Below are 23,788 nucleotides of genomic sequence, written 5' to 3'. Positions count from 1 at the left end.
CATTATTTTCTGATACTTTAACGTGTTAGAGGTTCATTTCCTGTATTGCAGTAGTAGAAATAATATTCACATTACTTACCCTGCTGACTTCCTTCGGAGCCGATTCATCTGGGGACAGAGAAGGAAGGGGGAAAACACAGTTAGAGACTGAGTAAGTTTTGAAATACAAAACATGTCATTTGCTTTCCATAAACTTGAAGGGTTTTTTGCAATGCTCCCTCTTACGAAATTTATGAATTTGTTTTTTTTTAAACTGTAAAGGTTGAACATAACAAATTACAAGTTAAGAAGTATACACTAATTTCACAGGGAAAATGAAATACCACCAGATTACCTTTCCAGAGTATGGATATGATATGCCTGCAAGAATGGCTACGCTGTGGTATATTCAGCTACAAATACACACAATGGGGTTTATAACACTTGCAGTATTCTACACAATACAACCCACATGAATATCCCAAATGACCTTTAACACTCATGCTTCGAAGGTTAATTCCAGCAGACCCGGGGCTGGTGTGAGCTGTTCTGGCGAAGTAAGAAATGTACCCACATGGCACTCTGGTCAGGGCATAAAACACACCCATTAATAATAGTGCTGCTTTGTTCCATGTGTCTGAGGAGATGGGGGCTGTTTATGCCAGCTTGTCAGCATTGCTGATTGGTAAAGTGAGACTGGGGTGGTTTGCACACGGTCTAGGTGAGAATCCCTGGAAAGCTCTTCTGCTGGGGCTGGCTACAGGCAAGAAAATGTCTTTGTGACCAACAGGGTGTAAAACAAGCTGGCAGATAGCCCCTCTTGGTCCACTGGTTCTGAGTGCTGCACACACAGGTCATGATTCTGACCTGTGAGAAAGTGTGTGTCCCCAGCAGAGGAGGGGCGACTGGAGCTCAGCCTGGCATCGACAGACTCCTTCCTGGAGGCAGTCTTCAATCTGGTGCTGTTGTATATTGTATCTTTTTCCTGTAATACATTCTAGATCTGTAAGCACTGTCATTTCAGTTCCTGTGTCTTCCTAAGCAATCAAACCCTGCTGTCTGTCACCATCAGAATGAACTTAACATACCAAAAATGGAATGTACTCAGTGTCACTCCAAAGCACAGCCTAACTTAACCTGAGACAGCCAAAATTATGCCCACGTCTCCGTCCCACAACTTCAGGCAAGGTTGTAATTCTCCTTTCTCCTTCAATATCCATGTTAGCGAAACCACTGAGTCCCAGTGATTCCAGTTTTCTCTCATCTTTCTCAGACTTACAGCTTATCACTCATTTCCACGGATGACACCACGTCTAGTCCCAAATCACATATCAACCAGTATCTTCCAAACTGGTCCCTGAACAGAGTATGTTCCCAGTATGTGCAATCATGCCTACACATGCACGCACACATGCATGCACGCACACACACACGCATGCACACACTTGCTCTCACTCTTACGCACTCAGTTTGTCTTTCAAAAATTTTCCCTCTATGATGCCCCTAAAATGCTTCAGAACCTAAAATAACTAGATTTCAACACAGGCTGAACACTGACTTTACTTGAGGGTCTTTTTAAATAGTGGTACTTTGGAGAGGAAACTGAGGTTTTTTTGCTTGTTTTTTACTATGGAGTCTCCCTCTGTTGCCCAGGCTGGACTGCAGTGGTGTGATCTTGGTTCATTATAACCTCCACCTCCTAGGTTCAAGCGATTCTCTTGCCTCAGCCTCCCGAGTAGCTGGGACTACAGAAGCCCACCCCCATGACTAACCAAGTTTTTTATTTTTAGTAGAGACGGAGTTTCACCATGTTAGCCAGGCTGCTCTTGAACTCCTGACCTCAGGTGATCCACTCACCTCGGGAACTCAGTTTTTAAGGGGTTCCCAACCCCGAGACTGCAGACCATTGCTGGTCTGTGGCCTATTAGGCACCGGGCTGCACAGCAGCAGGAGGCGAGTGGCTGGCAAGGGAGCATTACCGCCTAAGCTCTGCCTCCCGTCAGACCAGTGCGGCATTAGCTTTCAACAGCAGCACAAACCCTACTGTGAACTGTGCATGAGAGAGAGTTATGCTGCGTTAGACTCTACTGTCCCCACCACCACCCGCCCCAGTCCATGGAAAAATCATCTTCCACAAAACTGGTCCCTGGTGCTCTGGTTCCAAAAAGCTTGGGGGTCACTATTTTTAAAAATACCAAACTCAATGCTATAGGACAGTAGGTATCCAAATAGAGTAAACTATTTTTTGTATTACTGTATTAATACACACTTGCCATATATTTTATCATTGTTGCATAATGGTTAAAGTATAGCATCTGACTTCCAAGAATGTAACATATGCAACAATGTTATAAAAAAAGTTTATCTTCTATACTGAAGTGGCACCATGGAAATATTTCACTTACTCTTCAACTGCTAATCCTCTCCTGAGCCTCTCTAAAGATGAGACTGGTTAGTTAAGTCATTACAGCAACTTTATTTACAGATTCTAAAGTTACTAAGACATTTAATGAGCATATTCAAAAAAGTCCAACAATTAAAAGGAATACAATGAAAAGGAGCAACATGCGAACAGGTTTAATACTAAGACCGCACGGCATCATCTAGCTATGACATTACGGAATTTTCACCCTCTGCCATCCTCACTACAGATCTGAAAGTTAGTTCAAGAACAGCGTGAATGTCCAGACATCTGTACATCAATGTTTCTTTGGCTTTTTCTCCTAGTCTTGCTTAGTTAGTACTTCTCAAAACTGAGTGTGCGTAAGAAATCCTATGACATGTGTTTACAAAATCAACAATTTTTTGCTTTATGGGCAATTTAAAGTATTTGAAAGAAAAAGATGACCTATAGCTGATTTCTGGCTTTTCTCCTTAGGAGGTAATTTAGAAAACCATTTCTCCAACGTAACGCTCAATTTTAGTTAAATAAATGTTAAGTCTAACATATTTAAGAATCATAGTACTCTACGTAACTGAGAAAATTAATAAACACAGTGGGATTCCTTGTGTAAGGGAACATTGCCCTTCCTTCCCTCTTTCCTTCCTTCTTTTTTTTTTTTTGAAACAGAGTCTCACTCTGTTTCCCAGGCTGGAATGCAGTAGCACGATCTCAATTCACTGCAACTTCTGTCTCCTGGATTCAAACAATTCTCCTGCCTCACCATCAGGAGTAGCTGGGACTACAGGCATGTGCCACCACACCCAGCTAATTTTTGTGTGTGTGTGTATTTTTAATAGATACGGGGTTTTACCATGTTGGTCAGGCTGGTCTTGAACTCCCGACTTCAAATAATCTGCCCACCTGAGCTTCCCAAAGTGCTGAGATTACAGGCTTGAGCCACTGTGCCTGGCCTCCTATTTCTTAATAGTTGTAATTTTCATTTAGTTGAAATCTCTTGCCCAAGAAAAATTTAAGCAGGTTGAAGACAGAAACTACTTTCTCTTCTACAGTAGAGTTGCATTATGGGAACACATATGCTAGACAGTGGCTTTGAGTAGGGGTCCCCAACCCTTGAGCCATCCCTGCTAGAAACTGGGCCACACAGCAGGAGGTGAGCGGTGGCGAGTGAGCGCAGCTTCATCCGCATTTACAACCGCTCTCCATCACCGGCATTACTGCCTGAGCTCCACCTCCTATCAGCTCAGAAGTGGCATCAGATTCTCATGGAGCGCAAACCCTACTGTGGACTGCGCTTGCTAGGGATCTGGGTTGTGCGCTTCTTATGAAAATCTCACTAATGACTGATAACCTGAGCCAGAGCTGAGGTGGTGGTGCTAGCGCTGGGCAGTGGCCGCAAATACAGATTATCATTAGCAGACAGGTTTCCCTGCAGAGACCGTAGTAAATTAACTGCTTGCAGACTCAAATCAAAACTCTCTCAGTGAGTGGCAAGTGACAAGCTGCATCCAGTGGCAAGTGAGCTGATGTACTTCAGTTGCACAGCTGCCTCTGGTGGCAGGCTTTACAGTGGCAAGTGAGCTGACGTCCTTCAGTTGCACAGCTGCCTCTGGTGGCAGGCTTTAAGTCAGAATCTGACACGTATTTAGGCCACGTGTGACCGGCCTATTACTTCGTTTGTCACTTCCATCTGCACCTCTTTCCCACACTATGCGCTTGTCTCAGTCACAGTTTTGGTAAGCCCACAAGCTAACCCTAGCCAAAATGAGTAAAAAGAAATACAACGGTAGAGCTTCTTTGAAAAGGGGGAAGACCCAATCATGAGAAAGCAGAAGATTCTAAGACTGCCAACGAAATGAAAGCTGCATTTGAAAGAAAATAACAAGTCCTACTTAAATTATGGATTCACTGCAACAAGCAATTCGCATTCTCCAAGTCCACTTTGTATATGTGGCAACTAGCTATCCAAGGAAGCCATGAAACCTTCCTTCAAAACTGCATTGTCACATGGAGACCATGCACCCTGCATTGAAAGACAAGCCTTTGGAGTTTTCAAAAGAAAAAGAAAAGAGTACACCGATAACACAGGCAATTATTGAAGGCTGGCACTTCATCAAATGTGTCTGCTCTGAGTGCATCGTTCTCAGCGACTAACCTCACTGCTGAAGCTCAGAAGCCCTTTAGTGTTGGTGAAGAGCTGATCCTGCCTGCCGCTAAGGACATTTGTGGTGAATCTTTAGGAGAGGCTGCGGTTCAAAAGGTGGCAGGTGGTCGTCTTTCAGCTAGCACCATAACTCGATGAATTGATGAAATGGCAGAGGACATTGAGACACAATTGTCAAAGAGGATTAATGAGCCACCGGGGCGCGCACAATCCAGGTTGACGAGTCTACCGATGTTGACAGCAAGGCAACAATGCTTGTTTATGTGTATCTGTTTTTCAGGGGATGCGCATGAGGATATGTTATGTGCGCTTTCATTACCAACCAACACCACAGCTGCAGAACTATTCTAGTCGACGAATGACTACATATTAGAAAAACCAAATTGGTCATTTTGTGTCAGTATACGCATGGACAGAGCAGCTGCCATGACTGGTTTCACTGCTCAGGTCAAACAGGTCACTTCTGTGTATAAGAACCCGCGGTAACCGACTGCACCACTTGCAGCTCCTTAGGCAGCTTCTGAATGTGAGTCTAACGCACTGTGTCATCCACAGAGAAAAAGCCAAAGGCACATAGCTGAAAAATGCCACATGGACTTAACAATGTTTTACAGAATGTGATTCAAATTATAGACCATATTAAAGTACACGCCCTTAACGCACATCTGTTCGCACAGCCCTGTGAGGAGACGGACGCAGAGCACGCACATCTTCTCATACACAGAAGTGAAACGCTTTCTAAAGGTAGATCGTGGGCCAGAGTTTTTGAATTAGGAGAACCACTCTGGAGATACCTTTTAGAAGAAAAGTCACCATTGACAGCACATTTCAGTGACACAGAATAGGCTGCAAAACTTGCTTACTTGTGCGACCTATTTAACTTGCTCAGCGAACTCAATCTGTCACTTCAGGGAGAACGACAGCTCTGTTCAAGTCGGCAGATAAAGCGGCTGCATTCAAAGTCACACTGGAATTACGGGGTGACAAGTGAACACCGGGATTTCTGACAAGTGTCAAACATTAGCGGAAATTGTGAAAGAGACTGAGCCAGGGCCTTCTTTCTCCCAGCTGACACACGATCACCTACCTCAGCTTTCAGAGGAGCTTGAGCAATACTTCCCGGACACAGAAGAGCCCTGAACTGGGAAGGAATGGATCCATGACCCTTCTGTAAGTAAGCCTGGTGAATTGACTGCCTGTGCCAGAAAAGGAGCTTGAGATGGCAACCACTTGAGATGGTAGATGACAGTGGCTTTAAAAATATGTTTGAGACAGTTTCAAATCTCCATATGTTCTGGATTAAAGTCAAAGTAGAAGATCCTGAGATTGTCACAAAAGCACTGAAAAGCCTGCTTCCATGTCTAATATCCTATCTTTGTCAAGTAGGGTTTTCTGCAGTGACAGTGACCAAAATGAGATTACAGAGCAGCCTGGACATAAGTGACACATTCAGGTGTCACTGTCTCCCATCACCCTCAGATGGGACCGTCTAGGTTCAGGAAAACAAGCTCAGGGCTTCCAATGATTCTACAGCATGGTGATTTGTGTTATTATTTCATTATATATTACAATGTAATAATAATATAAATAAAATGAGCAATAAATGTGATATGCTTGAATCATCCTGAAACCACCCCCTCCAAGCAGCCCATGGAACAACCTGTCTTCCACTAAACCTCCCTGGTGCCAAAAGGTTGGGAACCGCTGGTTTAGAGCATGGACTAAGGTTTGAAGCCCAGACCTGCAGTCACTAGCTATATTACATTGGGCGAGGTGCCCAACTTCTGCCACCTTACAAGTTCAAAGTGAAATAAGTTAACAATATAAATTGTTACTGAAAAAGGGCCTCCCTCCCCCACCACAAAGCCCATTTTCAAGGTAACACAGAGGGAATATTGCCCCTCTGCAGTTCATGGCTCCCTGCAGATCGTATAGGAATTCCAGGTTAAGAAGCCATGATGTCAAATGTTCCATTCCCTGTACACTTCCAGCACACACTCACAGCTGAAATGCCAGGCAGCATTTCACTCAGATCAGCAATGAAGCTCTCTTTGAAATAAAAGCCTAGAGGAAAATGGAAAAGAAGAAAATTGCCATGAATACCAAATTTTGAGTCACCAATGAGAAACAAATTGGCTAAAATTAAAAAAAAAAAGTTCCAGAGAACAGTAATTTTTATGCAGCATAGGGTTTTTAGAAACACGTGTTTATTCAACAAATATTTACTGATGAACCACTGTGTGCCAGGGACTTATCTCTGATTGCAATAAGCTTGCATTCTAGTAGGATGAATAAATTAGAAAACAAATGGATGCAATAATTTCAGAAAATAAATGTCTATGCTTGTTAAAGAGAAATTTAATTTTTAGAGAAAGATAAAGGATCTTTGATCCAAACCTCATTTTAATACTTTATAAATGCCTTAGCAAGAATAGCCTATGGGAAAAAAATGCCCTAAGGGGATTTCAGAGTAAGTACACCATTCACAGCAAGTACGTAATAGTGTACCTTTCACAGTGAAAAGTTAATTTTGAATGTTTTCTAAATCATTTAATCGAAATCTGTGAAAATGGTGGACAGGAGGCAGGTCTAACTTGCAGCTCCCACTCTGATGGACAGAGCAGCCTGTGGAAACCCACACTGTCAACTGTTGCTTCAAGAACTACCAAAGGAACATACTAGGAAAGCCTAGAGAATCTACAGACCCTTTGCAGGAGGTGGATTGTGGCTGCAGGCTCAGGGACAGCTGAGGGATTGTGACTTCACTTGCTTTCTCAGATGGGAGGTTGTACCCTGAGGTAAGTTCTCAGCCCTGCTCACCAGCTGTCTGGAAGTAAACTCCTTGCTGTGAGGGAGGCACGGTGGGTGTGAGGCCAGCCTTTTGGACTACGGGCTGCATGGGAGCTGGGTGAGTTCTGTGCTGCTGGCTTTACCCCACTTTTCTGCTGACCTGTATGTAATAGCAGAGGCCCCCCGAGAACATAACTCCACTGGTCTGGAAACCACACCCCCATTCCCCACAGCAGTCACAGCAAGCCCTGCCCAAGGAAAGCCTGAGATCAGACATGCCTAACCCTGCCTCTACCTGATGGTCTTTCTCTATGTGCCCTGGTAGCCAAAGACAAAGCCCTTCCTGCCCACCACTGGAGAAACCTGAATACTCACCCAAGGGCGATCCTAGGGCAAGCTTGTGTTCTCCCTATACAACCTCAGCTGATGCGCTCTTGACAGTGCCACCTCCTGGCTGGAGGACAACCAACACAAAACCAGCGCACGAAACAAAAACACAACCAAAGACCCTCACAGAGTCCACTTCACTCCATCAGTGCAGGTGCTGGTATCCACAGCTGAGAAACCTGCAGATGGATCACTTTACAGGACTCTCTGCAGTCACGCCCCAGTGACAATCTGGAGCCCAGTAGTTCTGCTATGTGGCTAGATCCAGAAGACAAACAACTATTGTTGCAGTTCAGCTCTCAGGAGGCCCCATCTCAAGGTAAGGGAAAGAACACCACATCAGAGGAGCACCCCATGGGACAAAAGAATCTGAACAGTAGCTCTTGAGTCCCAGACCTTCCCTCTGACACTGTCCACTCAAATGAGAAGGAACCAGCAAAACAAGTCTGGTAATATGACCAAACAAGGTTGTTTAACACCCCTAGAAGATCACACCAGCTCACCAGCAATGGATCTAAACCAAGATGAAATGTCTGAATTGCCAGAAAAAGAATTCAGAAGGTCGACTATTAAGCTAATCAAGGAAGTACCAGACAAAGGTGAAATCCAACTTAAAGAAATAAAAAAAATAATAAATAACACAGGGTATCAATGGAAAAATCCCCAGTGAAATAGCATAAACAAAAAACAATCACAGCTTTTGGAAATGAAGGAGACACTTAGAGAACTGTAAAATGCACTGGAAAGTCTCAGCAACAGAATTAAACTAATAGAAAAACTTCAGAGCTCAAAGACAAGGCTTTAAAATTAACCCAATCTAACAAAGACAAAGAAAAAAAAATTAAAAAATGAACAAAGACTCCAAGAAGTTTAAAATTATGTTAAACAACCAAACCTAAGAATAACTGGTGTTCCCAAGAAAGAAAAGAAATCTAAAAATTTGGAAAACATATTTGAGGGAACAATTGAGGAAAACGTCCCCAGCCTTGCTAGTCATACAGACATCCAAATACAAGAAGCTCAAAGAACACCTGAGACATTCATCACAAAAAGATCATTGCCTAGGCACACAGTCATCAGCTTATCTACAATCAAGATGAAGCAAAGAATCGTAAGAACTGTGAGGCAAAAGCAGCAGGTAACCTATAAAGAAAACCTGTCAGACTAACAGCAGATTTATCAGCAGAAACCCTACAGACTAGAAGGGATTGGGATTCTATTTTTAGCATCCTTAAGCAAAACAATGATCAGCCAAGCATTTTGTATCCAGCGAAGCTAAGCTTCATAAATGAAGGGAAGATATAGACTTTTTCAGACAAACAAATGCCAGGAGAATTCACCACTACCAAACCAGCACTATGAGAAATGCTGTTGATAAAAGCAGCTCTAAATCTTGAAACAAATCCTCAAAATACACCAAAACAGAATCTCTCTAAAGCCTAATTCTCACAGGACCTATAAAACAACAACACAATGAAAATACCCCAAGGTATTCAAGCAACAAATAGCAGGGCAAATACAATAGTACCTCATATCTCAATACTAACATTGAATGTAAATGGCCTAAATGCCCCACTTAAAAGATACAGAACGCTGAAGGGATAAGAATTCACCAACCAAGGCTGGATGTGGTGGCTCACGCCACTTTGGGATGCTGAGGTGGGTGGATCATTTGAGGCCAGGAGTTCAAGACCAGCTTGGCCTACATGGGGAAGCCCCATCTCTACTCAAAATATAAAAATTAGCTGGGCATGGTGGCATGTACCTGTAATCCCAGCTACTTGAGAGGTCGAGGCACCCAAGAATTGCTTGAATGTGGGAAGTAAAGGCTTCAGTGAGCTAAGATGGCACGACCAGACTCTAGTCTGGGGGACAGAGCAAGTCCCTGTCTCCAAAAAATTAAAAAATAAATTTGCCAAACAAGTATCTGTTGTCTTCAAGAGACTCACTTGACATATAAGGACTCACATAAACTTAAAGTAAAGGGGCAGAAAAGGATATCACATGCAAATCGACACCAAAAGCAAACAGCAGGAGTAGCTTTTTTTTTTTTTTTTGAAACGGAGTCTTACCCTGTCACCCAGGCTGGAGTGCAGTGGTGAGATCCTGGCTCACTGTAACTTCTGCCTCCCAGGTTCAAGCAATTCTCTGCCTCAGTCTCCTGAGTACCTGGGATTACAGGTGCCCACCACCACACCCAGCTAATTTTTATATTTTTATTAGAGACGGGGTTTTACCATCTTGGCCAGGCTGGTCTTGAACTCATGACCTTGTGATCCACCTGCCTCAGCCTCCCAAAGTGCTGGGATTACAGGTGTGAGTCACCGTGCCTGGCCAGCTATTCTTATATCAGACAAAACAAACTTTAAACAACAGCAGTTAAGAAACACAAAGAGGGACATTATACAATGAAAAAAGAATTAATCCAAAAGAAAAATATCACAGTCCTAAATATACATGCACTGAACACTGGAGCTCGCAAATTTATAAAAGAATTACTACTAGACCTAAGAAGTGAGAGAGAAAGCAACACAGTAATAGTGGAGAATTTTAATACTCCACTGACAGCACTGAACAGGTCATCAAGACAGAAAGTTAACAAAGAAGCAATGGACTTGAACTATACCCTACAACAAATGGACTTAACAGATATTTACGTAACATTCTATGCAGCAACTGCAGAATGTACATCCCATTCATCAGCACATGAAACATTCTCTAAGATAGACCATAAGATAGGCAACCAAACAAATTTAAGAAAATCAAAATTATAGCAAGTACTCTCTCAGACCACAGTGGAATAAAATTGGAAATCAATTCCAAATGGACCCTCAAAACTAGACAAACACAGAGAAGCTAAATAACCTACTCATGAATGATTATTGGGTTTGAACTACACTATAATGATGACACAACCTATCAAAACCTCAAGGATACAGCAAAAGCGGTACTAAGAGAAAAGTTTATAGCATTAAATGCCTACATCAAAAAGTCTGAAAGAGCACAGATAAACAATCTAAGGTCACACCTCAAGGACTTAGAGAAACAAGAACAAAACAAATCCAAACCCAGCAGAAGAAAATAAATAAGCAAGATCAGAGCAGAACTAAATGAAACTGAAACAAACAAAAACCAAACAATACAAAAGATGAATGAAACAAAAAGATGGTTCTTTAAAAAGATAAATAAAATGATAGAACATTAGCAAGATTAACCAACACAAGAAGAGAGAAGATCCAAATAAGCTCAATTAGAAATGAAACAGGAGCTATTACAACCAATACCACACAAATACAAAAGATTATTGAAGGCTACTATAAACACCTTTATGTGTATAAACTAGAAAACCTAGAGGAGAGGGATAAATTCCTGGAAATATACAACCCTCCAAGATTAAACCAGGAAGAAACAGAAACTCTGAACAGACCAATAAAAAGCAGTGAGGTTGAAATGGTATTAAAAAGTTACCAACAAAAAAAATCCAGGACCAGATGGATTCACAGCTGAATTCTAACAGACTTTCAAAGAAGAATTGGTACCACCCTATTGACACTATAGCACAAGATAGAGAAAGAGGGAATCGTCCCTCAATCATTCTATGAAGTCAGTATTACCCTGATATCAAACCCAAGAAAACACATAACCAAAAAAAGATAACTATAGACCAATATCCCTGATGAATGTAGATGCAAAAGTCCTACATAACCAAATCCAAGAGCATATTAAAAAGATAATCCACCATGATCAAGTGGGTTTCACAACAGGGATGGAGGGGCCAGTTTAACATTCACAAGTCAATAAATGTGATACACCACATAAACAGAATCAAAAACAAAAATCACATTATCAACTCAATAGATGCAGGAAAAGCATCTGACAAAATCCAGCATCCCATTATGATTAAAATCCTCAGCAAAATTGGCATAGAAGGGACATACCTTAAGATAATAAAAGCCATCTATGACAAACCCACAGCCAACATTATACTGAATGTGAAAAGCTAAAAGCATTCCCTCTGAGAACTGGAACAAGACAAGGATGCCCACTTTCAGCAGTTCGATTCAACACAGTACTGGAAGTCCTAGCCAGAGCAAGCAGATAAGAGAAAGAAAAAAGGCATATAAACTGGTAAAGAAGGAGTCAAACTGTCATTGTTTGCTGATGACATGATCACATACTTGGAAAACCCTAAAGAGGCATCCAAAAAGCTCCTAAAATTGGTAAATTAATTCAACAAAGTTTCAGGATACAAAATTAATGTACACAAATCAGTAGCCCTGCTATACACCAACAGGGACCAGGCTAAGAATCAAATTAAGAACTAAACTCCTTTTACAATGGCTGCAAAAAAATAAAATACTTAGGAATATACTTAACCAAGAAGGTGAAAGACCACTACAAGGAAAACTACAAAACACTGCTGAAAGAAATCATAGACAATACAAACAAATGGAAACATATCCCATGCTCACGGATGGGTAGTATCAATACTATGAAAATGACCAGATGGCCAAAAGTAATCTACAAATTGAATGCACTTCCCATCAAAATACCACCATCATTCTTCACAGAACTAGAAAAAAATCCTAAACTTCACATGGAACCAAATAAGAGCCCACAGAGCCAAAGATAGGCTAAGCAAAAAGAACAAACCTGGAGGCATCACATTACCTGACTTCAAACTATACTATAAGGCCAAAGTCACCAAAATGGCATGGTACTGGTATAAAAATAGGCATACAGACCAATGCAAACAGAATAAAGAACCAAGAAATAAAGCCAAATACTTACTGTCAACTGATTTTTGAGAAAGCAAACAAAAACATAAAGTGGGGAAAGAACACCCTATTCTAGAAACGATGCTGGGATAATTGGCAAGCCCCTGTAGAAGAATGAAACTGGATCCTCATCTCTCACCTTACACAAAAATCAACTCAAGATGGATTGAAGACTTAAATCTCAGACCTAAAACCATAAAAATTCAAGAAGAAAACATGGTAAAAAGCCTTCTAGATATTGGATTAGGCAAAAACTTCATGACCAAGAACCCAAAATCAAAACTGCCACAAAAGCAAAGATAGATGGGACTTAATTAAACTAATAAGCTTCTGCATAGCAAAAGAAATAATCAGCAGAGTAAACAGACAACACACAGAGTGGGAGAAAATCTTTGCAATCTATACATCTGACAAAGGACTAATATCACAATTTGCAAGGAACTCAAATCAGCAAGAAAAGCAATCCCATCAAAAAATGGGCTAAGTACATGAATAGACAATTCTCAAAAGAAGATAAACAAATGGCCAACAAACATATGAAAAAATGCTCAACATCACTAATGGCCAGGGAAATACATATCAAAACCACAATGAAATGCCACCTTCCTCCTGCAAGAATGGCCATAATCAAAAATATCAAGAAATAATAGATGTTGGAGTGAATGTGGTGAAAAGGGAACACTTTTATAATGTGGGTGGGAATTTAAACTAGTACAACCACTATGGAAAACAGTGTGGAGATTCCTTAAAGAATTAAAAGTAGATCTACCACTTGATCCAGCAATTCCATTCCTGGGTATCTACACAGAGAAGAAGAAGTCATTATAGATAAAAGACACTTGCATATGCATATTTACAGCAGCACAATTTGCAGTTGCAAAAATATGGAACCAATACAAATGTCCATCAATCAATGAGTGAATAAAGAAAATGTGGTGTGTGTGTGTGTATGTTTGTGTATAATACACACAAGACACAGTAGTATTCCATGTGTGTGTGCGTGTGTGCATGTCAATATTAACAAAGAAGAAATTCAGAAGAAAGGTGATCATTTAATGCTTATATTAGAAATTAGTATTAAAAACCACATTTTGCATTTCAAATTCAAAATTGTGATTTTCATATGAACTAGATACAAAGTTCCAGAGGATGCATTTTGAACAATTTCTACTTTTTTAATTGATTGATCATCTCCTTGAGGTTTAATATAGGGTCATTTTTACTAAACCTTCCGTGAATAAGCAGGCTGCTTTCCATGTTCATTCCATAGGATGAGAAAAGAAATCTAAGTAACAAACTGGTACTATGGAGACCTTTGTAACTGACTTCACTGCACCTCTATCCTTAATGCTACCTATCTCAATCTGCCTTTCAGACTCTGTAGTTATTCTAGTATTTCTAAGCAGAACATACCTATCTTCTCTTTATGGGAGATACATATTTCCATGAACATTCATAAACTACTCATCTTTTTTACAGACATCCATATCTTGGGAGTTGAAGCAGCCTATTCAGCCTCCCCTCAGCCATTTCTAACAATTATGCAACCTTAACAATTCATCCATAAGTATTTACCAAAAGTCTACTACGTGCCAGACACTGAATAAATGTCTCAATCTTGTTTGTGGTTCTCTCAAAACCATGAAATTTAAGTCATTTTCTTCAGTCTGATTGAAGAAAATGACTTAAATTTCATGGTTTTGAGAGAACCACAAACAAGAAAGCTTTTTGGCCCTAGCGGGTGGTGGCAGCCACTCTGAAATCCCAAGGGGCATCGACCTGAAATCAATAACAACCCAGCAAGAAAGACAGAGGGGAGACAGGAAGGGAAGGAGAGAGAGGGAGGGCGGTGGGGGGGAAGGGGAGAGAGAAAAGGACGAGAAGGAGAAAAGGAGAGAGGGGAAAGAAATGAGAAATGAGTCTTCAGAGACATTTCCTGCCAAATTAATCAGCCAACCTTGAAGCCTGCCTTACTTAGGGACATTTTATATGCAAGACAGCTAATTTCCCTATTGATTAAGCCATTTTTACCAGGTAAAACTAAAAACACTCAAGAGAGCATTTTTTTAAATGCAGCAAAATGTTACGAGGATATTACTTTTACATCATTAAATTAATATTGTTATTTAAAATAAAATCTTATTTAAAAAACTCTCATTCATACAAATAATAAATTCCTTTGCTCTAATCTTGTTTTGTTCTATTCGTCCAACTGGAAGCTACAACACATAAAACTCTTTTCACTTTGATGAGGCTGGTTTCACTAGACTCTCAAATATATTTTGCTCACTCTTAACTCAAAATCTTTATATCTTCAAACAAATATTTACTGAGCACCTACTAAGTGCCTGTCAGAGTTCTTTATGCTTACAATATCTTGGAGAATAAAAAAGAAATAATAATCCTTGTCTTCACGCAGCTGTATTCTAAACACAGGTGACTTTATCAATAAACTTGATAAGTAACTATATCATACAGCAAGTTGGAAATGTTTTGTTGGGAGAATTGCAAGGCAATGGGGGAAGAGAATAGGGAGCAGCCTAGAGTATTAAAAAGGGTGGCTGCAGCAGTTTACTGGAGAAGCTGAGCTAAAATAAACAAAGCAGTGACCCAGGAAGAACACTCCAAGCAGAGCGATCGGCCTGCATAAGACACTGAGACGCTGAGGATCACAGCCTGCCGTACTCCTGCCACAGAAGATGACCCTTCTTTCCAAATACTAAGTCCTTCAAAACTCAGCTCAACTTCTAATCTGTCTGAGAGGTCCTCTCAAGAGCAATAAGCCCACTGGTCTCTCTTTTCTCCGAATTTTATTGTATGTAAATTATACTTCAAGAAAGCTGACTAAATGAAGAAAAAAATAAAAGTATGTCTTCTCCTCAGGCTTTAACTCAGTGTGAAGCAAACCCCATGATTTCTTTCTTCCATTCTTGGCTTGGCTTTCCAGTCAAGATCGCATCTTGTCCAGGGCGTCCTTCTGGACCCACGCTTCCACACTAGCTGAGGGCAGCAGCGGGGGAGATGTGAACATGTCCTTCATCCCCTCCATTCTTTTCACAGCCACAAACAACCTCGAGGTTATTCCTCCATTTTTACGAAGAATTTCACAATGTGACTAATATTATTCATTTCCCTTAAAACCACCTCAAATTTTTCTGCACAGCATCAACATCCACATGGAAGAATGCAGGGGGCTGGATGGCATAAAAAAAAAGCAATCTACACAGGGAATGATGGAGTTATTCTGGCAATAGGGAGTTTCAAGCAAAACTTAGGGGCAGCAGGAACAACAAGAGTCCATGCAGAGGCCTGTTGGGCAAGGACAGCCACAGGTCTCTGCCCATCAAGAAACAACAAGCCTTGGAAACTTGGCACTAGATTCAAGAAGAACCCAGAGAATCAACTTTGAAAAGCCAAAGGTTCCTTTTCATCACTACCATGATGTCCCCTAAGTTTCCCAATATATCCACCTGTTCACTGGAATGAAGAAAAGTTAGAAAGCAGCCATTAAAGACTGGAACTCTTAGACCAACCACTCTGGAAAATAGTTTGGCATTTTCTGAAATCCTAGTTTCAGATATTTACCTAAGACTAAGTATCTAAAAGACCAACTATCCAAAAAGAAATGAAATTACTACCAAAAAATAAAAAGTAACTGAAAGACCTTTATGGATAAGATGATTTTCCACTAACGGTGGGAAATATAAACCAATAGCAGAATAAGATCAGTTAAATAAAATTATGTTATTCTGCATATCCAAGTCAATCTTGCTACTGTACTTCCACAAAGAAAGCCAAAATTATTGTCAAAAAATTCTTTTTTTTAGCATCTGTTAAGTATAATCAATTACAAAAGTGAACTGAACATTTATTTGCAGAAAAGGTTGTATAATTCAAAAGCACTACTACTTGTGGCCCTCTGAAATCTATGAAAGAACTGATGACAGGGAATATTTCTAGAATCCTACACCAAGTAGAGATAGGTCAAACAGTTACAGCTTAAGGAGGAAGAATTTTTTTAGAATATCATTTTCTGGAAAATTTGAAAAGACAACCATTAAACAGAGACAAGAGGTCACGTGGTTAAAGTAAAATGCATTAGAGCTCAATATTATGATGTCTTTCTTTTAAAACTATTAAAAACTAGCCAAAGAATGATAGCATTAAATATCCAGAATTGTTTAAAAATAAATGACAGCATCATTTAACTTAGATAAATTATGGAATGTTCTTCATCTCTAGCACGATCCTGGCCCAATATGCTGAGGTCTCGAAAACTCACTATGGTTCTCCAGCAAAGTTGTAGCCACAACAGCAGCTTCTTGGGGCTTCAAGTCGATGTGCTTCGAGACAGTCATTCATTTATTATCAGAAAATCTAAAGCTTTTGGTACCGAACACTGTGATTTAAATTTTGAAGCCGATTTTTGGATTTTTTTCTCAATTGGACAGGCTTTTATTTTCATATAAGATTTTATGTAGAAATCCAATGCATTAAATAGATTAAAAGAAATATGGTGGCAGATATAATAATTGGCTCAACATAAATTCCAACCTCTTCTGGGAGCTCCCTTTTGTTCTGCTTAGGCTGGAAAGCTGAAAACTAAATTTTCAGATTTCCTAGCACCTTATCACACACTATTACTAAAGTGAGTTCTGAATTCAGAACTGAGTGAGGTGGGAAGAAAGGCACTTTCCTGGGGAGTATCAGTGTAGAGACAGCGTGGATCCATAGCCACTAGATTCCTGTCGCCTAGGCTTACCGTAGCCAAGGAGCAGCTCTACCAGTCACAGCCAAGGATGTGACATTCTGGAGCCTGAAAGCTTTTCTTCCTAGCTCTGGCTAGATATGATCCCTTGAGTCCTTCTAATAATTGTGTAAGTCATCTAATATGTTTCTTTCTACCTTCCATTGTTTTCTATTACCTATAACCAAACCCGAATATAAATGTTTTACTAGTAAAAATTTACTTTTAAATGTTATAAATTATGAAACATCTCATGATAAAGCCAACAAATAATAAAAAATACACTGCCTCACAAATTCAAAAGACTCTAGTTTAAAATAGCTCAAATGTATTTACAAAATTTTTTCTTTCAACGTTAAATCAATAAATACATAACTACTCACATTTCTTATAACAAGAAACATCCAAACATGCAATAAGCCAACCACGGTTATACTGTTTTGTGATTATACACTGATTCAACTTTCAAATAAAATGACGAGAGCCAAAACGATACAAATATGAGACTTTTAAAAGAAGTTCAAATAAATATGCAGCTAGGTCACTATAAGCTTTGTCTGAGTTCTGCATAAAAACGAGTGGAACTGATAGCACAAAGTTAATCGGTTGATGGTCTCCAACATATTAAAACTTGGTACATTTAAATATGCCTGTTGTCTTATTTTAGATAAAAATGACCCATAACTATTTTGGGGCCTAAATTCCTTTGAGGCAAAGCCATAGACCTTCTTTCAGAGAAATGAATATATATTTAAAAATCTTACATATAATCTCAGAAGGATCACATGAATTCTAGTTTGATTTCATGATGATCAGGCTACAAACTGGTTGCTTTCAAAAGCTGGTCAATACACAAAGCATTTTAAATTCTGAAATCTAAGAAAAAAGCATACAATTTTTTGAATATTCTAAAAGTAACATGCATAAAGATACAAACAATAAAACAATACCAAATATATAGTGAAAAAAGGAACTAATATTACTGCTCTCAGTTTTCAATTTTATTTTCTAACTCTACACTGCCTCCACTCATGGTAAGATTTCCAGCCAGTATTCCTGCCAGGGAAATGTCTTGTCCCACTTTTTTCCATTCCCATATTAACATAACAATGTAAGTACTTCTGTTGTTTTCCCCCCACTAAAATGGCTTTGTACTGTAATCTTATACTAAAGACTAAGACAAACTCAGAATTTCACAGACATTCCTCTAGACCATAAAGTTCCAACTGAATTTTTTGAATACACGTATAACATTTCAGAAAATAAATATATCACAATTAATTCAACATTTCCCTTTAGGTGGACATTTAGGTTGATTTCAGTATTCTGTCTCTGTAAGCAATGTTGTCATAACTATTTTGGCATGTATATATTCAATATTCTCCCTACTTTAAAAATGTTGAATATTCTCCTAAAAGAAAAAAGTTAACAGGGTTACTTTTCTATAGAGGAGATTTCACATAATATATAATAGAAAATCAGTACAGATGAATGGTAAATAAGCATTTGTGGGCACATCCAACATATTATTTCCAAGTTAACAGTGCCATGTCTGATATGGTGAAAAGAAAAATTGTTCTTGAGAATATATCTTTGATTGAAAGGTATGCGATCTCACTAAAACTTCTGGCACTCATAGGCTTTGCCTTGACACTTGACTTCAAGTATTTTAAGCTAAAATAAGGCCATGTGCCTTATTTGTCATTCAAAAGAGTTACAAAATGATCCCATGTATTCACAGCCCTTTTTATTTGTAGAGTATTTTTACTCTCACCAGCTATAAATAACACATTGGTTTATCTGGTTCATTCTAGCACACTTGAAATACTGCTATAGTCATTGAAGATTTCTCTCTTAGCCCTACTTTCCATTGCGTTCTCTGAATGTCTTTGTCCTAGAAGTTCAGCCTCTCTGTTTTTCTTCTAATCAGTAATCATCAGCTCAGGAGGTATCTGCAGTCTTCACTCCTTCAGTAATAGAGGTTTTGAATTTATTCTATTGAAAAGCACCATTTGGTTATCCTGGAAAGAGTTTGGTTGGCTGAAACTACCTGCCATCTGATTGCCTCACAACAAAAATTTTTTTCTCTGTTTCCCTACCTCATACTTCTGTTTCATGCTGGAGTTAAAATTTTGTCCTATATCCCAACATGCTTGGTTAGGGCTCAGACATATGCGAGTAGTAACACTTACAAGGCTCTCAGTTTAGGTGGAAGTCATTCAGAGAGTAAGAGGTCCTACTCACTTTGTTCCGGCAGTCAAGGCTGGCTAGAGTTCAGTTTGGAGTAGACTGACTATACAGCAGCACAGTACAAGGAAGAAGGGCTTTAGAAACCAAAGGACAAACTTCCCTGACTTCCCACTCCTTAGTTCTATTGTAAGGATTAAATAAGCTAACACAGTACTTGTAAATTAATGCTCCTTTTTCCCTTATATGCACCTGTCGCAAGATCCCTATCATGATCCACCTGGAAGACAGACACCCCAGTGTCCAACTACACCAAGCCCAAGTCCAGCAAATTTCTTCAAGAAGTTCTATGTTCATCAGAGTTTCAGCCTATCTCCTGCCAGATTTGTCCACATCCCCATTACTAACTTGAATGACTCAAAAATTACATAATCAGAGCTGAATGATTTTCAGCTCCCCTTTTTCTTTTTCCTTTCCACTTCATTTTTCAACTAAACATTTAACTACACACTTCTTGGGAACTATCAAGTACTACTAATGGGTCCTATTGTTTTGGGGACTTTCAGGGTAATACAAGTATTTTAGTTTTTTAAGTCTCTTAAAAAAAAAGCTTTGAAAATCCTACACATATTTTAAAGTCTTATCAACAAATTCTGAGGCTATATACAAAATGTCATCTATGAAACAATGTTTTCTTTAGACTTCAAATAAACCACCTCAAGAAAGTACATATATTAAAACAAACCACTTGAATTTCAACTTATGTAGATACATTTTAAGGAATATTTCTACCTGAAGCCCAGAAGTAAGAAAGAGACTTTTCTGAAACTAAAAAGTAGTATTTTAAAAGGCCATTACTTATATGTTCAAGAAAGTTTTATTAATGTATACTTGACAAAATAACATGGACATATTTAAATTAAATGGTTGCAAAATTCACATATACATGTGAAACCACTGCCGCAACTGAAATAACACGTCAATCACCCCAAAAGTTTCCGCAGATCCATTATAATCCCCCCAACTCCCATCCCAAGCAACCACTGATCTGTTTTCTGTCACTGTATATTACACTGCATTGCCTAGAGTTTTGTATAAATAGAATAACATAGTACAGTCCTCTTTTTGTCTGGTTTCCTTCACTCAGCACAACTGGTTTGAGATTCATCCACACTGTTGCCTGTATCAATACTTTATTCTTTGTATTGAAGAACAGTATTCCATAGCATGAATATACCACAGTTTATCCATTCACCGCTTGGTGGACCTGGGTTATTTCTAGTTTTATTACTGTATGAGTTTTTTTGCCACAACATGGGCTTTCATTTATCTTCAGTAAATACCTCAGAGAGGAATGGATGGTTCATATGCTCAGTGTCTACGTAACTTTTAAGAAACTGCCAGCTAGTCTCCAAGGTGGTGATAGCATTTTACATTCCCTCAATTAATGTTTGAAAAGCCCAGGGCCTCCACATCCTTGAAAACCCTTGGTATAGTAACTGTGTTTAATTTTAGCTACTGTTAGAGGTATGCAGTGATACCTTATTGCATTTTGTCACCAACAGTTTTACTGAGGATTAATTTACATACCATAAAGTTCACCAACTGTAAGTATACAAAATTCAGTGTTAGTATGTTTATACAGTTGTGAAACTATCATAATAGTCCAGTTTTAAAACACTTCCATTCTCTCCAACGAAAGTTCCCTCATAACCATTTACATTAAATCTCTGCCCCCACTGAGGGCTCAGCAATCAGCGATGTGCTTCCCATCTTCACAGACTGATTTTTTTCCAGGCATTTCATATAAATAGAATCACATAACATATAGTCAGTTACATCTGGTTTCTTCCACTTAGCACAAATTTACTCAGGTTCATCCATGTCGAAGCATATATTCACACTTCACTCCTTTTTGTTTTTATTGTTTTCTTTTATTGATACACATTATTTTCAATATTTATGGGGTACATGTAAGTATTTCTTACATGCACAGAATGTGTCATAATCAAGTCAAGGCACTTGGGGCATCCATAACCTTGAGCATTTATCATTTCTATGTGTTTGTAATATTTCAACTCCTTTATTCTGGCTACTTGATTCTTCTGCATATGGATATCCAATTTTCCCAGCACCATGTATTGAAGAGGGTTGTCCTTTCTCCAACATACGTTCTTGGAACCTTTGTCGAAAATCAGTTGGCTACAAATATGTGAATTTATTTTTGGGTTCTTTATTCAGTTCCATTATTCAATTTGTCTGTTTTTATACCAATACCATGCTGTCTGGATTACAATAGCCTTGTAATACAATATAAAGGCAGGTAGTGTGATTCCTCCAGTGTTGTTCTTTTTGCTCAGAATTGCTTTGGCTATTTTTTGATTCCATACAAATTTTAGGATTTTTATTTTTATTTTGGGGAAAAATATTGGTATTTCAATAAGGATTGCATTGAATATGTATATTGCTTGGGACAACTCATTTTAATTATATTAATTATTTGCTCATTTTAATTGCATTAATTATTTGGATCCATGAGCATGGAATATCTTTCCACTTGTTTGTATCCTCTTCAGTTCTTTTCTTTCAGTGTTTGGTAGTTTTCCTAATAGACACCTTTCACCTCCTTGGTTAAATTTATTCTGAGGTATTATATTTAATTTTTTACAACTATTGTAAATGGGATTGCCTTCTTGATTTCCTTTTCTGATATTTCATTATTGGTATATAAAACACTGCTGACTTTTTTGTCGATTTTGTACCCTGCAACTATACTGTATTTGCTTATCAGCTCTACAAGTTTCCTGATGGTGTCTTTTGGTTTTCCTAAAACAAACAGCATGTTATCTGCAAAGAGGGATAATGTGACTTTCTCTTTTCCAATTTGGATGCCTTTTATTTCTTTCTCTTGATTGATGCTCTCTAGCTAAGACATTCAGTAGTATGTTGAATAGGAGTGGTCAAGTGGGCAGCCTTGTCTTGTTCCAGATCTTAGATAAAATGCTTTCAGCTTTCCCACATTCAGTATGATGTTAGCTGTGAGTTTGGCATAAATGGTTTTTATTATTTTGAAATACGTTCCTTCTATACCTAGTTTGCTGAACTTTATCAAATGAGATGATCATATGGTTTCTGTCCTTCATTCAACTGATGTGATGTATCGTACATTGGTTTGCGTATCTTAAACCATCCTTGCTTCCCTAGTATAAATTGCACTTGATTGTAGTGTATTATCTTTTTGATGTGCCGTTAAATTTAGTTTGCTAGTATTTTGTTGAGGATTTTTGCAGCTATGTTTATCAGAGACACTGGCCTGTAGTTTTCTTGTTTCCTTGTGACCTTGTCTTGTTTGGGTTTCAGGGGATACCCTTGCAGAATGAGTTGGGGAGAATTCCCTCCTCTTCAATTTCTTGGAACAGTGTGAGGAGGATTGGTATTAGTTCATTATGTTTGGAAGAATTAAACAGTGAATCCATTGGGTCTTGAGCTTTTCTTTATTGGGAAATATTTTATTTCTGATTAAATTTTGCTACTAGTTATTGGTCTATTCAAGTTTTCTATTTCTTTATTATTCAATCTTGGTTGAATGCATGTGCCCAGGAATTTATCCATTTCCTCTGGGTTTTTCAGTTTGTTAGTGTATAGTTAGTTCTGCATAATAGTCTCTGATGATACGTTGTATTTCTGTGGTATCAGTTGTAATGTCTCCATTCTCATTTCTGATTTTGTTTGTTTGGGTCTTCTCTCTTCGTTACTCTACCTAATGGTTTATCAATTTTTTTTTAACTTTTCCAAAAACCAATGTTTTGTTTTATTGATCCTTTATTTTTAATCTTATAGTTTTTAAATCTTTCACTTAGGTCTGTGGTGATATTTATTTCTTTCCTTCTGCTAATTCTCGGTTTAGTTTATTCTTGCTTTTCTAGTCCCTTGCAGTATCATTAGATTGTTTATCTGAACTCCTCCTGCTTTTTTGATGTAGGTGTTTGTGGCTATATGTTCCCCGTTAGTACTGCTTTTGGTGTGTACCACAGATTTTGGTTTGTTATGTTTCCATTTTCATTTGTTTCAAAATATGTTTTGATTTTCATATTAATTTCTTCATTTTCCCAATGGTTATTCAGGAGTATGTTGTTTAATTTCCATGCATTTGTATAGTTTCTAGAGTTTCTTTTTTATTGATTTCTGGTTTTATTGTAGTCTGAGAAGATACTTGATTTCAAATTTTTTAAATTTCTTGAGAATTGTTTTGTGGCCTACCATGTGGTATATCCTAAAGAATGTTCCATTTGCTGATGAGAAGAATGTGTATTCTGCAGTTGTCTGATAAAACACTCTGTAAATCTTAGGTCCAG

At 38.7% G+C, this 23,788-nt stretch overlaps 1 protein-coding gene across 5 annotated transcripts in view; it reads right to left on the bottom strand.

Moving 5' to 3' along the window:
* PDE10A (phosphodiesterase 10A) overlaps window positions 1-23,788 on the bottom strand; it is a 661,629-nt gene that overhangs the window by 149,356 nt on the left and 488,485 nt on the right. For all 5 annotated transcript variants that reach the window (XM_064360475.1, XM_064360473.1, XM_064360474.1 and 2 more), the window contains one exon: window positions 80-108. In XM_064360475.1, the coding sequence (XP_064216545.1) occupies window positions 80-108 (29 nt within the window). The remainder of the gene's footprint in view (window positions 1-79; window positions 109-23,788) is intronic.

This window comes from Aotus nancymaae, unplaced genomic scaffold (genome assembly GCF_030222135.1).
Source record: "Aotus nancymaae isolate 86718 unplaced genomic scaffold, 86718_ANA_hifiasm-v0.15.2.pri h1tg000040l, whole genome shotgun sequence".
Classification (NCBI taxonomy): Eukaryota; Metazoa; Chordata; class Mammalia; order Primates; family Aotidae; genus Aotus; species Aotus nancymaae.
This window is presented reverse-complemented; position numbering and strand designations above follow the sequence as displayed.